The sequence below is a fragment of the Python bivittatus genome, unplaced genomic scaffold (genome assembly GCF_059951505.1).
Source record: "Python bivittatus isolate LINGU-HERP-01145 unplaced genomic scaffold, Pbiv_v1 ctg000980_np1212, whole genome shotgun sequence".
Taxonomy (NCBI): domain Eukaryota; kingdom Metazoa; phylum Chordata; class Lepidosauria; order Squamata; family Pythonidae; genus Python; species Python bivittatus.
Genome location: NW_028277125.1, coordinates 16253614 through 16270122, shown reverse-complemented (window position 1 = coordinate 16270122; position 16509 = coordinate 16253614). Strand labels below are relative to the sequence as shown.

The window sequence follows — 16509 nt, the reverse complement described above, 5'->3', positions numbered from 1 at the left end:
TAAATAAGATTGCTTTGCCTTAGTACAGTCAGCTCATATTACCTCTTTTTGCTCTTTAGCTGCATCTGTGCCATGTATTTTGGAATCACTCAGAGGAGAAGGCACAGGTGTCACAGGCAAACCATGTGGCAGCTCAAATTTTTCAGGTTTCTGGAAACTGGGCATCTTTTTTAAGGTGTCCTTCAACTGCCTGTATTCTTCCACCTGAGACTAGAAATCAAATGTAACCATTAGATTTCACTGACAGATAAGCTGGTCTCAGTAATAAAAGCAGGGAAGCAAGAGGCTCTGAGTCGATGCAGGTATTTTAACTAAACATGCACATCTGATCAAAAATGTCCATGTGCTAAAGCTACATCTTTCTATGCAGCAGAGTGCATCAATTTAATGCATTTCAGCAGACATGCAAAGTCTAGCAGAAAATCCCCATAGCCTAGAAAGGGGATTAGTTTTTCATGCCACACAGAAGAAGAAACCATCAGAAGTGAATTACTGCATCTTCTTTCAACCCTTGGAAAGAAAAAACACACACACACAAGTAGAAAGAGTCATAGACTGAAAAGGAAGGAAGGAAGGAAGGAAGGAAGGAAGGAAGGAAGGAAGGAAGGAAGGAAGGAAGGAAGGAAGGAAGGAAGGAAGGAAGGAAGGAAGGAAGGGCCGGCCTGCCCTTGTTCAGTTGCTAGGCCTTCCTTTCTTGACAAAAGTGTTAATTTCAGAATGCATCAGACCCCAGGACTTCTCCTTGGTAATTCTTGGAAAGAATCTGGACAGTAAGAGATTGGGGAATACTGCCCTTCTGGATTCAGCATCCTCCTTCCCATAGTGTCTAGAAAGAGTGACCCTTGATGAAATACATATATAGAGATGACAGGATAGTTCACTGAAACAAACGACTGATCTTTCTCTAGCACAATTACTAGGTCACAAGAGCAAGGCATGGTGATGGAGCCACAGCAATAGTTACTATCTAGCTCAAAACTCCCTATAATTCCATATGATGAAGGCTGCATATGGAGTTAACTTGAACAGCCTCACAAAAGGGAGACAAGATTGAGTGAATGGGGCAGCAGTGATCACTGGCTTTTATGCAGTGTGCCTGTGTTATATAGTATTTCAAGCAAGAGGGTCCACAATCACCAGTTGTTATCTAGCAAACATTAAAATGGGGCCTACCTTTCACTGCAAAACACTCAGTGAAATTATCACTGCCAGGGAGCATAGGAAAAAAAATGTAAAACTACATAGATTTTTTTTTTCCACTGACTGAATTACCAAGTAGCTATAGACCATGGGCAGCAGTTTAAGCTTAAAAACAAACAAAACAAAACAAAAACACAACTGCATCATCACCTTGATAGAATCCCAGATCCCTGATATCTACCCTGTATATTCCCATTCAGTGAATTTGGAACAGGAGCCTATGGTCAGTGAGGGTTCACATCAGGGATTTCAGAAAAGAGAAATCTCAGAGTGAAGACAATGCTTTGTCTAACACTGTGGGAGATAATGCCAAGAATAACAGAGATGATATAGCATCCATGGGGCAGAAGGTGAGAAAAAGAAATCCAGATTGCTAATGGGCAAATGATGGCACAGGAAACAGGCCTGAGTAGTTTGAATCAGTTGATATACTATGAGTTTTTCTCTACTAATCAGTGATGTTCAGTTGTTTAATGTTGGCTGCTAATATGTTTGCAATAAAGCTTAGTCTTTAGCTGTAGCTGTATTTCTTGAGGAAGCAACTGCAGTAGAGTTCCTGAACTAGAGGGCCATAATGCTTCTCCATATACCCCACTAGCTTGTTTCCCTGGCCTCATCCACTTCCAAACAGAAAAGTTCTTATCTCCATTCAGTGGTTGATAGGAAATTAAACCTTATTCTGCCTTAAGGACTGTTGAACAGACTCTGCTGATCCCATTAGAAGAGAACCAACACTGGCAGGACAAGCTACTGCATATAAACAGGGAGAAAACCCCACACTCACTAGCACTGATGATGTTACCTAGTTGGGTAATGAAACATCTGCAGGCAAACAACCAAGCTCAGAGAGCACCAAGGACTCCATAGACTCTCATCAATAGCGATGACAGTTTTACAGCTTAATGACCAAATGGAAGACATTTAATCCAAATGTAGGAAAAGTGACATGACAAGCAGCCTTTGCTAACAGAGCAGAAGCAATGGGATTGGCATCAAAAGTACTGGGGGCCAAGGAACTATGCTGTGTTCAAGGGACAGTTCTGAACTATGAGACAAACTAGTTTCAGGGATTTTAAAAGGTAGGCAGACCTGCCATGTCTGTTCTCCCGTGGGAAAAAAAAAGATGTTACACATAAGCAGAGATGATACAGACAGGCAATGCAAAATAGGTAAATACTGTTCCACCTTTTTTTTTCCTTTTCTGAAATGCAAATCATATATACACACAAAACAAACTGTGATCTGTTTATCAACACAGCATCTCTATGGTTGTGATGGGCAGAGGGAGATAAGATGGAAGGTGGGGAACAGGCCATGATGGGAAACAGGAGAGGAAAGTTGGCTGCCATTCCACCTTCCAGCTCCCCGGCCTGAACCCAAATACTTGTTAAGGCTCACCTTAGCATCATTTTTTGCTTATTTTTACAAATATTTTATAATTGGGGCAGCAGGTTGGGTATGTATATAATTACAGATGTTCCTTTTATTTTTACTTCCCTGCAACAACATAATTACTCTTATGTATGACATATGGTTGATCATTACGTTCAGATATATTACCACCTAGCTGTAGCTCTGGGAGAAGCCAGGTAGAATCTAGCTCTCAAAATAGAGTGATTAGGGAATGGCCTTGAAGGACAGGAGGAAGAGCCACTACCAAGACAACATCAGACAAGTGGGGCTTGAGTCCATCCCAAGAAACTAATCTGAGGAAACATCTTGAGCCCCTCCCTAATTCACACGATGATAAAGTGAGAGAGGGGGGAAGCATATTCAGATTTGCAAGATTCTGTTACTACAGCTCTTCTAATAAAAATAATTTTAGACCTATATGGCACTGGTTTCTTAGCTACAGAAGAGAAAACTTACTGAAGGTTCCCCATGCAGCCCCACCCCTACTGTTCTCCAGGCAGGAAAAGAAGAAGAAACTTTGATCCCTATGTGTGTTCAAAACAGCTGTCAGGAAATAAAAATAAATGTACTGGTTTACAATTTTGGTATAACAGAAATCCTTCTAGGCATGCAGATCTTGCCCCAAGAGGGCAGTTGGTTATTAATCAGAGACCCAGGCATAAAAAGCTTGCATGCATAAAAGTTACGGTCAGCAGGAAAAAAGAAGCAAGAAATATTAGAAGATTAAAAAACAAAAAACATTGCAAATGCAATGCCGCCTTGCTGGCTGACCTGCGCAGCGTTTAGTGCGCTCTTGTGTTCTTCCAGTGTCATTACAAGCTGGTTGTGTTGGGAGATTAAATTCTTATGCTGAAACTACACAAAAGAAAATACCACATCAAATGCGAGCCCAAGAGTTTCTTCAAAGCCCAAAAGATATTCTTAGGGCTGTCAACCACTGATTTGTCACTTGCTTTTTAACCAGTTAATTAAATATACAGTAAAACCTCAGTTTAACACACAAATGAAGAGGAGTGGATCCTTCTTGTTTCTCACTGTTAAATCAGAGAGTATGTCATTTCCAGCAACATCATTACACAAATGACATAGATTACATCATTTGTGACAAATGATGTAATTATAACAGGGTTTTCATTCATGGAGTTGAAGTTCACTACTATGAGGTTTCACTGTATATGCATCTTATCAAAATTTTAATAAATGAGCTTTTTGAGGGGTGGGTTGGTGCAGTCACAGCTAGAGAACATAGAACAGACATAACTCATGGTTGACAAATTTTAGTGCACAGCTTGTTGCTTGAATCCAGTCAATTGTGGACTATTTAATACTCCATCATTATAAAAAAAATGACTTGGTATGATACGATGCATGAAAAAGATGCTAATATTAGCTTTTTATTCTTTATTAGCATTATACATCAGAACTCAAACAGCCTCCAAAGCTAAATAGGTTGTCTTCCCTAATTAAAATGAGTCCCACAGATATAAGCTTACAGTTTTACAATATACTGTATGTATACATACCAGACACAGACACAGACACAGAAAGACACAAACACACATATATTCTTATATAGCCATACATTATGTTATATGCTGGGATACCAGCTAGTTTGTTCTCAAGATCAATGGTTTTGTGTATGAGTTTCTACAGAAAATTATTACTCTTCACTTCCCACCAATGAAAACTATTTCCTCATTCATTTCAGGAGAAAAAAACAGATCTGAACAAGTAAGGATGTTACTTCTACCTCCCAATAGATTGGACAATTATACATTTCTATGAACTTCATCTGCTAAAAAACAAAAACTATTTATGTGTAATTATTTTATTGATTTCAATACACAACAAGCAACATCTATATTTTATATTTATCCATTCATTATAAATTGAACACTGACAAATATTCCCTGTAGATACTGCCTTTTTACTCTAGGTGAGCCTTAAACTGATTCTGGAGCTCAGAATTCTTATAGACTGGAGAGGAACAAAGGCAAATCTGGAATTACACACTAAAACAATTCATCTGTGAACTATCTATGGTCCCTTTTGGCTACAAGCATGGCTTATGGAAGACTGCAGACTTGGAATGTAAAAGGAGTAAATGGAAAGAGGATGAATGAATGATTGAAATGAATGAATGAAAGAAAAACAGATATGTTGTATGCCTGAGAATCTAAGAGGAAAGGGATGGCTGTAATAGATCTGAATGAAGGTGGTTTGAACTTGTGCAGCAGAGTTGATGAAGACATGCATGAAAATGAAAGTGTGGGTTTAATTATGAATAAAAAAGCCAAAATGTATGCCAGAAAATATGAACTAGTATTATTTGGACTGTTTTAAGGGTGTATGAAAATAGAAATTCATAGTCAAAAGCTGCATGTTATGCTCCAGTGAACTGTGATAATAAAAAAACTAGGAATGAGTTCTGAGAAAAACTGTGCAACATTCTGAGTGAATGCTATCTAGGGGAAAAAGTTATTCAGGTGATGTGAATGCAAGGATGGGAATGAATCAAGAGAGTACAGAAAAAGTGACTGCGACATTCAGAAACTCAAGAATGAATGAGAATGGTGATTGGTGAGTATCTGCTTAGGAGAAGATTCTTTCAAATGCATGATTTAAACATGATGAAATATGCTTAATTTGAGAGAAAGCTGAAGGATACAAAGATGGTGAGAAGTTCTGAATGTAAGATAATTTTTGGTAGTATTAGGAATGGCTCTTGCACAACATGAACATAAAAGGGAGGGAGGGAGGAACTAGAGTGAAAGTAGAATGACTATAGGAAGAAACAATACAAATGCTATATAAAAAAATAATCAAAAGCCTGATTTATCTTAAAGAAAGGGTACGTGGAAGCAACATGGAATGGATGGAAAAGAATTGTGTTATAAAGTGCCAAAGAAATGTGCTGCGTAATGCTAATGGGAAGGAAGCTTGGTGGAATGATGAAGTGAAAGAGGCTGTGGATAAGAAAAATATATATGTAAAGAGAATAAATGAATGAAGCTGGAGCAGAAAACAAATATATGAAGAAAGAATGAATGGGCTGAGAAGGAGAAGTCCAAGAAGTTGGGGTTGATAAAAAGAATGGTAAACACAGTATGAAGTACTATATGGATGTAGTAGAAGCAAAGAGGATTTGCAAGGATAGAAGCATCTGGAGAGTTACAGTGAATGGTGTTAGTATAAAGCAGATTTAGCTAAATCTCTTCTTTTATTATCTCTTTAATGCCTTTAGCTTATTATTTCTTACTCCTGTTCTGCCCTTTGCGTTACACTGCCTACTCCAAAAAGGGAACAGTGTAATGGGTATGAATGTACCAAACCATAATTTAGCATTACGGAAGCCAGAATTTAATTACCATTCCTACTGTCATTACATGGAAGCCTAGAATGTGATTTAAAAGATATTGTGATTTCTCAACATGTACAAACAGAGCTTATAATTGGCTTGTTTAGTAATTTACTAATTTATTTAAAACCACAACGCAATTACTTGGGTGCAGGAAACTTTCTCCTTCTGATTATTCAGAGGGTAGAGAGTGAGGCGATGCTATGTTAAATTATGCATTAGTGACCTATGTGAATACTTCCAAAATGCCACATGAAGGCACTAATGTATACGTAAAGAAAAAAAAAACCTTCTACCACACTTCCCTTAATCAAGCCACAAAGATTAAACATTTTTCTCATTGTTTTACATACCCCGTTGCAACACTTTTATTCCTCTTTGCAAAGAAGGAGATTTTTCTCTCTTTCTCACCATTCACTGCTTTTTTAGGAGATTGGGATCTTACCTTCACATCTTGCAGCTGAGTATGAGTATCTTGGTAGGCTTTCCTCAGTTGCCTGTTTTCTTCTTGCAGATTGTACATGGATTCTGTTAAAAATTCAATGTAAAAAAACAGATCGAACAGATTTATATCTTTGTGGGATGAATTCTAATTGAGTATGTTTTCAAATATTAACAAACTTGATGCCAATCTGAGTAGACCAGCCTTGTCCAAATAGGTGCCCCTCAGCTGTATCAAACTGCAAAATCCATAATCCCTAGCTAACATGGCCAAATGGTGTGCTGGCTCTACAGGGAGGACTAGTCTCTCTGATTCCAAAATTATTTAAGCAGCACAATTCTGTACCTTTTAACTTGGACAGCTCCTGTTCCTTTTCTTGCTGCAGCTGCATGTATCGCTGCTTGTGGTCATCGATTGCTCGGTTGAAATCATCTCCCTGTCTTCTTTGCTCGTCTTCCAGATCTGAGTGCTGTTTCTTTAGTTCTTCATGCTGGCTCTGTGTAGTGCAAAACGAAAACAAGAAACAGCACAAGGAATTCTTGATCCATGCAGCTGCCAATTTTTATATTTTGATTTTTAATGCAGCCTCACTCCCACAGGATGAGACAATGATCAGCAATGGTGCTCTCAATATTCCATTTCTGGCCTATTTCTTTATTTTGATACTTCCTACTCTTGTAGAATGTAGCCTCATCCCACTCAAAGGCCAAGAAAAAATTGGTCTGAAAAAAAAGTTCCAATCTGCCTTAAACCACAGTTTAGCCCTACCCTGCTAAGCATGCTCTTCCTTCCTCTCTTTTGTGTTTTCTCCTGCAATTTGTATATCAGTAACAATAAAAAATAGTAAACATAAAACAGGAAGGAGGAGGAAGATGGAACCCTGTGAGCTTAAGATTAAATGACAGTTTAGCATAACTTGAAATTCAGATCAGCAAATCATTCTGAATATTTCTGACACTTAAAATCCTCTCTTGGGATTGTACTATCTCAGAATGTCCGTCAGGTTCAAGCTCCAAACCACAAATCCTTACACCCTTTCTGTGCTTAGAAATCAAACATAGGAAATGTTTGCGGGGGTTTCATATGTGAAAAGACCTTTAATTCTCTTCAAAGTACAAAGAAATGTGCATGAAACAATTGGATGGAAAACATTTTCAATCAGGAAACAGCCCTTCTCATGAAATCCAAAAGACTAAATGAAGCTGAAAAGGTTTTTTAACTGGAGTTTTTGACAAATGCTAAATAGGACTGGAAGCCTGATTTCATCATCCCCTACCCAACTTCTGTTTAAAGGCTGGATAAAGACAGAGATGGGCATATTTTATATGGCTGGGAAGGGAGTAGAGGGCAGGTTCAATGATGAAAAGGTATTCTGAGAGATCACAGACCTTCAATTTTCAGGATAAATGTTATATTTAAAGGCATGCAGTATTCTAATATTAAGCAGGTAAAAATGCTCCAAATCTAGCATGGACACCCTTGTTGAACCCCTGCCAGTTTCTTAAAGGAGCTGTACCTTTTTTGGAGCTCATATGGTAGCCACATGGGTTCAGGAAATGTTTTTAGGTCCATCAAGAGTGCCCACGCTGGTTATAAAGCACCTTTGACAAGTATATTAAGCCTGATTTATAGCTTCTGCATCGATTTTCCTTTGTTTACCAGGAAAATGCATGTGAATGATGGGGGCTGTAGGGGCTATAAGTTGCCTACCATTGGAAAAAGACAAGTCAGGTATCTACCTTCAGCATCTGGTGTTGTACATTCAGTGCACTGTATCTGCTATTGGAATCTTGCTGCAAAACAAACAAATGAACAAAAAGAAACACATAGTTAGATGAGATTTTCAACTGCTTTTGGCATAGCTATGGCATTTTTGTGAATGGTACAGAAATTCCAAACTTGTTCTTGAATTTGCCTACAGAGATACACAGGGAACAGACTTTAAGCTGCATGCTAAGACAAACTTTCTTGGCTCAGTGCTCTCTAGATGTGTTGAATTCAACTACCAGAGGTCCCAGCTTGTGGGAGGTTTGGGGCCTTGGAAGTCCAGCATTTCTAGACAACACTGGAACAAATGTGGATTACAACAGACTGACTGAAGATGCTGGTGCTGAAATCCAATCACCTAGAAGACACCACAGCAGTAAAGACTATTTTAAAGCATGCCCATATGCCTCTCTGCCATATTGCCCAATCTCCTCATATGAAAGCCATGGACTACCCAGGGATCCTACCCACAACCGACTAACCTGACTCCCCAAGGTGGCAAGAATGTGGGTTAGAGTGATGGAATGGTAGAAGTACAAAACCAAAAAATCCTGTTTAGAACTGGCAGAAAAGGAGTAGCAATTTACTCCTCAGATTTCATAATTGCATACAGTTAGAAACTCCCCCATCCCAGGATTTACACTTACATTGAAAACCATTTTTCATTTTAATAACAATTTCTCCAATTTCAGATGATACTTTTGAAGGTAATGTGGTATCACCTTGAACCACATCGCTCCCTTAGATCGAGGTTTCCTAGTGAGGCATCAATGCATCTGAGGAAACGTCACTTGTCATCTGCCATGCTCCACACCCCACCTGACTTTGTATTTTTTTTTTTAATGTAAAGCTGTCATGCATTTTTAATGTAAAGCTGGTAGAGGCTTTAATAAGATCCTTATGTGCAGAAAACTTATCAATTACTTCTGCTCACTTACCCTTCCTTTATTTAATGTTTCTTGTGCTTCTAATTTATAAACAAGAAAGTCTAAAATACAAAAATAAAAAGGGGAAAAATGAATGATCTTGAGGAACATGTACATAAATAAAACCCCAGAACCAGCTATTCTCTCTGGAGGCAATTCTAGCTCAAACCTCCTTTCACTGTCAGGATTTCACACAGTAATTCAGCCATACACAATTTCTCTGCATTCAATTACCATACTCTTGAGTGGTATATGTGAACTGATGAATATGTAAACTGACTCCACTTAGAAGCCTGTGACTCAATGCCCCCCAAATTAAGGCACTTGGCGCCAATTAAAATCAATGGAATTTCAGTCAGGTAACAACTTGGATTTAAATGCAACTCATGCAAATCCATGAGATTTGAAGTGAGCGTATCATGTATCCAGGTACAGATACTGTGGTGTTGTAAATGCAGAAGTCCATTCACAAAAACATGTAATGCTAGTTACCCTTGTGTGTGAAGAAACTGGCTTTCAGTTTAGCTTTACTGAAAGATGAAGTTCCTCAGTCTCTGAAAAAGGGCTCAAATGACTAACTCAGCCCTATGCCAGACCCATAGTTCTGTCTCCACATAATTTTTCCATATGTACCTAGTCTTCAAACACTAGAACGGTCACTCTAAATTGGATTTCTAAATGCATATTGTCATTTTTGGGAGAAAAGAATCACAAGAAATTCAGCTGGGCTAAATGATTGACTCCATTCTGTTGAATGAAATATGTCTCTATTTGCAGAGAAACTGTGCTGGACAGAATGAGTTTTATCCACTAGATGGTAGTAAGTAACCATAAAAGAATCAGCTCTTATCTGGATAACCACAAAACCAACCACCACCACCAAGAGCATTCAAACTCCTGCCATTTTTATGAAAAGGCAGTTTCAATCCATGCCAACTTTAAAGGAGTGTATCATCCTAAATTGCCATTCAAGGTTCTTGTACTGCTAACACAACCAACAGCATTTCTCCTGTGATAAAATCTTTCAAAATTCAACTGAAATGTAAAGTATTACCTTCTTTTGCTTTCTTATGCTCAAGCCTTTCTTTCTGTAAAGATTTTTCTAATCTTGATCGATGTTCATACACAACTGAAAAAGGGAGAAAAATTGCAGGGAAATAAGTAGTTGTTCAACAGGTGACAGAAAAAGGAAACAATGTATTTTAGAGATGGTAAGAGTGAAGATGCTTAGCAGGTAGCAAGCACTTGGCCAATGCTATCTGGGCTCAGAAGCTAACTTGGATAGGCCAACCACACGGTATCCCTGTGGTTGTTGGCAATCAAGCTTGACTCAAAGGCATTTTTACCTTTAAGAGCAACAAATATAAAGTGCCAAGAGGAAAGTACTTAACATTTTGAAAATGGGTGTGTGAGGGAGCATGCAGTTAAAACTTTAGGTATCAATGTAGATGCACACACCAAGCAAAATATTCTATGCATTCAAGTAGATACTTGAACAGGTGATCGTCGATTACATACATAAAGCTAAATTACTTCAGCTTGATGTTCAAATTTACATATAGTGGATATATAATGACATTCAGCCCTCCAGCAATGGCACCAATCATATTTGTTTGTTTGGTGTATGGAAAACATTTCAAATCTGAAGGGTTTGAGCCTGAAACACCCCCTCCAAACAACTGATTTGAACTTCAAACATGTCAAATTCCAACGTTTTCACACCCCTATTGCTCATGTATGTGTGTTTGTACACACCTATAAATACAGAAATCTCTCACCACGCTGAAAAGAGAGCAAAGACTATCCTTTGTATCCAGGAGTCTGAGCTCTCAACCTTTGGAGATTAGTTCCAAAGCTACTTTCAGAAAAGTCTGACAAGCACCAAAGGAATGGGGAGCAGTGAGCCACAAGCTTTGTTCTACCCATTCTTCAGATCTCTCAAAAGGCACTTACAGATAGATTTAGAGTTGCTCAGTGCAACTTGGACTCCTGGACAACTGGGAATTCAAACTCAGAGCATTTTGCAAACTTCTTAGTTTTGCATTAAACTTTAATAGATAAGTTTTGAGTGCAAGTTAAGGTACTATGGGCATAATTTATGCAGTAATTGTAATAGCACCTTCATCACTATTGGGCAGAGGTGCCTACAGGCTCCACCATGCATGTAATGTCATGATGCATCTTAAAAAAGGGGTGTCACTATGGTGCAATGCTACTGCTCCTGGGATGTGAGTACCAGACAGTCACCTCAAAACTTATTGCATGTTGTTCAATTTCAATTTAGTATGATATATGAACCCACTACTGCAGTTTATAAATCATGGTTCATGGCCCAGTGTTATCTGGAAATCAGGCCACGATAGTTCGCTTAACAAACCATGCTTAAAACAAACCACAGCTTAGCACAATGTGTGAACCTATCCAAAATGTGATCATAGACTAGCTTAGCTTAGCTTAGCATTCAAGATCTGGACTGGCAAATATGCTCAGTCACGCTGGCTGCTAGTTCATTTCCAAGCCCTAATCAAAGTCTTGATATAGGGCTTTAAAGTCCCAAGATGGCTGAATATCTGGATGAATGCATCTTCCCATTGTTCTCCTACTGACAGGCCTTGGTTTGGGGCACTGTAAATGAAGTCAGGTGGATGTCTGCAAGGGAGAAGGTTTCAAATGTAAAAAGCCAGACAGGGAAGCCTATCTGGCACCCTTCAACAATGTCTTCTCACAAGCATTTTCATACTTAGCTTTCAAGCTCCTGAGTTATAGTGGGATATATAGAAGATTATGAGAATTGAAAACTGAGCCCAGCTCTAGGATCCTTGATCCAAAAAAGCAGAGTTTTGCAAAACATTTTGAATTTTAAATATCCTGCTTTGAGAGTAAAACAGTTGTTTCAGTTGTGAAATGGGCTGGTTTTGAGACTTTTGAAACTTGAAGCAGAGCTGTTTGGAGTTCAGAGCAGCCTCCAAATGCTCAAAACAGCCCATTTTGCATTTGAAACACCATCTTGCATTCAGTCTCCAGCTGTTTTGAACTTAAAATAAGATGCACTGAGCTCAAAACAGAGTGTTTTAAATTTGAAATGTGATTAATTTGAAACATTCTATTCATTCCTAGAGAAAACCAAAAGTGTTCTCTGGACTTATCTTATGGTCTTATGTTGATGCAGAATTATCATATGGGTTCTGCTGACACTACTTGTTTCAATTCTTCCAGATGATATCAAGGAAATTTAAGTACACAGCAGGTAGTACAGAAGAAATGGAGGAACAGTATACAGTGGTACCTCGGTTCATGAACTTAATTCGTTCCGTGACTCTGGTCGTGACCTGAATTGGTCGCGACCCGAATCAAATTTTCCCATAAGGTTCAATGTAATTACAGTTGATCCATTCTGACCCCTCCGAATTTGGTCACCAACCGATTTTTGGTCGTGTCCCGAATCAAATTTCCCCATAAGGTTCAATGTAATTATGGTTAATCCGTTCTGAACCATATGTTTTTTTTTTTTAAACCGCAAAAATATGACACAAAGTACAGTACGAAGAGAGAGAACGCTAACCTTGCTCGATGCGACTTCTGTCGTGGAGGACAGGAAGGCGGGTGGGGAGGCGGTTATTGCTTGGAGGGAGAGTCCCCCTCCCTACAGGAAGCCGCGACCACGTGTCACGGCAGGGAAAATGGCCACGGATCCTGTTCGTCACCCGATCCGGCGTTTGCGAACGGAGGCAAAATTTTGTGAATGGAGCTGTTCGTGAACCGAATTGTTCATGAACAGAAGCGTTCGTGAACCGAGGTACCACTGTATTTACTATCTTTGTGAAAACTATTAATTCCCCTTGCAGAGGTCTAAATCCAAAAATCATTCTAACTAAATAGATACCAGCTAAAATGACTGGAGACTGTCATGTTTCTATGCCTCTTTTTTTGTATGTAAATTAGTATAATTCTGTGCTATTTCAGAGTCAAAACAATTCACACAGCTCAGAGTTCTGAACTTCCAGCTAAAGACTCCTCAATGCAACATGGAAATTTTCAACTACATCAAGAAAAAAAAAATTTGAACAAATATTATTAATAACATAAACCTAGGTACGTTTATTCAAAAGGATAAATGTTATCAGAGCTTCACATGGTGGTTATAAAGGGACTTTGAATGAACAAATAATACCAAAGCTTGGTGCCTGTTTCATTTATGTTACAGTTATCTAACTTTTTCTTACTGGGATGTGCCAAGTAATTGCCTACTTCAAGTCCATTCAATTATAATTAAGGGATAACTAGGGCCAGGTGCTTTACTATTCATTAAATGATCAAGGCTGATTTGGACTAGCTCTATCCTATATAAATCTCGCAGACTTTGACTACCTTCATTACAGTGAAGTTCCCACCATGCAGATTTTTAGAGTCACATCGTGTCCTGCTCAAACAATATTTGAAAGTCTTTGCAACCAAGTCATTGATGGCTATCAGTCTGAAAAATCATTTCTGAAACTCTGGGCCTTCAACACTCCAGTTAGAGAAGAGCAATGGAGATGATCTGGAACAATAGTAAATCTTCCTAGGAATTGTTGTCCTGTCAAAATCACTCCAAAAGCACAGCATAAAACCATCCAGGAAATCACAAAGAACATCTAAGATTTTGATTCATGGAGAGTAAGAACGCAGAAGCCACTGGTCACTAGAAGAACACTGATGTTCATCTTAACTTTCCCAAAAGGCTACTGGATTATCTTCCATACTTCTGGAGGAATATTTTAAATACGGATGAGTCAAAAGTGAAAATTTTGGGCTCCACAGGTATTATGTGTATTGGAACCCAAGCACTAAATTGCACAATAAGAACCTTATACCAACTGTCAGGTGTGGAGATGGTAGTATCATGGTTTGGGGAAACCTTGCTCCCTCAGGACCAGAATAACTTGCTAGTGCTGAAGCAAGCATAAATTCTGCTTTGTATCAAAGAATTCCATAGGAGAATATCAGGCTATCTATCAGCTGAAGTACAAGTGGGTGATGTATCAAGACAACAATCCCAAATGTACAATCAAAACTAAACAGAGTAAATCAAGAACAAATCAAATGTTTTACAATAGTCAAATCAACATCCAGACCGAAATGCCATAGAAATGTAACAGGATCTAAAATGAGCAGTTCAAGTTAGAAAATCTTCAAATGTTACTGGTCTGAAGCAGTTTGCTGTTGAAACAAGGGCCAAAATATCTACATAGTGTTCTGAGATACTGTTCATCAGTTACAGGAAAACTTCAGTTAAAGTTATTGCAGTTGAATATGGTGCAACTCGTTACTGTGCTTTCAAACCGGCACATTAGATGCTTGCTTCATTTATTTCATAAACAAACCTAGGTGTCATTTGTTCACTTAGATTTAATTCATATGTGAATAGTACTCACATGAAACTCTAAGACAGTGTTGTCCAAACCTGGCCCCTTTAAGATGAGTGGACTTCAACTCCCAGAATTCCCCAGCCAGCCATGCTGGCTGGGGAATTCTGGGAGTTGAAGTCCACTCATCTTAAAGGGGCCAAGTTTGGACAACACTGCTCTAAGAGCATTCAGTGAAAAATTCAGAAGGGGGCAAATATTTTTTTCACAGATTTTTAAATCCCCCTCTGTTCATTGCATGTTTATCGTCCAGGCAAATTTGTCTAAGCCTGCAGATTAAATTAAGCACAAATTCTAACAACGTTGTACTGCATCAAGGAAGATGTTGTAGTCTTTCATAAACTATCTCTTTACATAGTTTATGAAAGACTATAAAATCTCTAACTTTCTTATAATGAGCTAAGTTTCTTAGAATGTTTCTAAAGTTTTCATACATACTGTACTTCATTATTATATTTTTTTATTTTCATTTTACTGGACATTCCAATAGACAAGTTTTACTAAGCTTGTTCCTTAGCAGTGACCTATCAAAAGTCCTTTCTAACTCCCCCGCCTAACAAACTAATGATTTATTCTAAAAGGATATTTATTCTGAGTACAGCACTGCACACACTAAATACAATATTGCTGCATTAACCTCTTTGCATGTATAGCTCATTATATCACCACAGTCTTAACAGAGCGCTGGAGACTGAATGTCAGAAATATTAAATCTTTTTTTCATTTTTTTTAAAGTAAGTCCTGAAACCGTAATGAAACCCTTGTTTTTATTTCATAATGAACACTTCTAAATTCAGTATTAGGTAGTTGTGTCTGGCTGTTTGTGTGTATGCTCAAAAAGAAAAAGAAAAAGAAAGAAAAGAAAAGAAAAACAGGCCAACTATAAAAGCAGAATCTCTGTTCCCCCAAAATTTTCCACTTGGCAAAAGGAGCTCCTGAAAACCAAGAGCTTATTCATCCCATTCACATTCCCCTTTCTCCCTGCCACAAGGATTGGCCAAGTTGTTTAACCGAAAGGGTGCTATTAGAAACTTGCATGCTGTAGATTCATATAATTACATTGCTATTTGAGCATCAGATATCAAACTACACTGGAGAGATAGATTTAATTATTGTTCCATATAAATTTAACAAAGTGACATTCAAAATGATATGGCTTTTAGAAGAAAATAAATAAAGATAAGGAAAATTCAAGAAGGCTAGGTCTATTGGCTAGGAAGGCCTGATTCAGATCTTGCAGGGAACAAACAAGGGATCTCTTTAAAAGGAAGCACTATGGCTGTTTGGTGGAGCACATGTCTTGCATGCAGAAAATCCCCAACATCTCCAGGAAGGGATAGAAAACTCTTTTCTGAAAGTCTAGAAAGCCAGGCCTACAATACTGAACCACTGTAGCCTAACTCATAAGAACAGTCCAGCTGGATCAGGGCAAGAGTCATCTTAATCCAGCATTTTGTTTCTTCCTCAAGGTGGCTTCTGGGATACTTGCAAGCAGGACATGGAGATATATCTCCTTTCCACCACTGCTCCCCTGCAATTGGAATTTGGAGCCCTGCTGCCTATAGTTCAGAGGCAACATAGGTATTTAAGACTAAGGCCTGTCCTCCATGAATTTAGCTAATCTCTCTTTAAAGCAATCCTAGTTACTGGCCAGAGATCCGCATAGTCAAAGCTATGGTTTTTCCAGTAGTAATGTATGGCTGTGAGAGCTGGACCATAAAGAAGGCTGAGCGCCGAAGAATTGATGCCTTTGAACTGTGGTGCTGGAGAAGACTCTTAAGAGTCCCCTAGACTGCTAGGAGGTCAAACCAGTCAATCTTAAAGGAAATCAACCCTGATTGCTCACTGGAAGGATTGATCATGAAGCTCAAGCTCAGATACTTTGGTCACCTAATGCGAAGAGAGGACTCTTTGGAAAAGCCCCTGATGCTGGGAAAGATGGAAGACAAAAGGAGAAGAGGACGGCAGAGGATGAGATGGTTAGATAGCATCACTGAA

The 16509-nt window shown here is 38.6% G+C and overlaps 1 protein-coding gene across 3 annotated transcripts in view; it reads right to left on the bottom strand.

Moving 5' to 3' along the window:
• GOLIM4 (golgi integral membrane protein 4) overlaps positions 1 to 16509 on the bottom strand; it is a 62016-nt gene that overhangs the window by 31316 nt on the left and 14191 nt on the right. Inside the window, exons 2-8 of one of the 3 annotated variants that reach the window (XM_088132633.1) lie at positions 10161 to 10235; positions 9119 to 9168; positions 8153 to 8206; positions 6759 to 6909; positions 6417 to 6499; positions 3385 to 3468; positions 43 to 210 (exon numbers count right to left, since the gene is read on the bottom strand). In XM_088132633.1, the coding sequence (XP_087988759.1) occupies positions 43 to 210; positions 3385 to 3468; positions 6417 to 6499; positions 6759 to 6909; positions 8153 to 8206; positions 9119 to 9168; positions 10161 to 10235 (665 nt within the window). The remainder of the gene's footprint in view (positions 1 to 42; positions 211 to 3384; positions 3469 to 6416; positions 6500 to 6758; positions 6910 to 8152; positions 8207 to 9118; positions 9169 to 10160; positions 10236 to 16509) is intronic. The other 2 variants (XM_088132634.1, XM_088132635.1) reach the window with 2 other exon arrangements.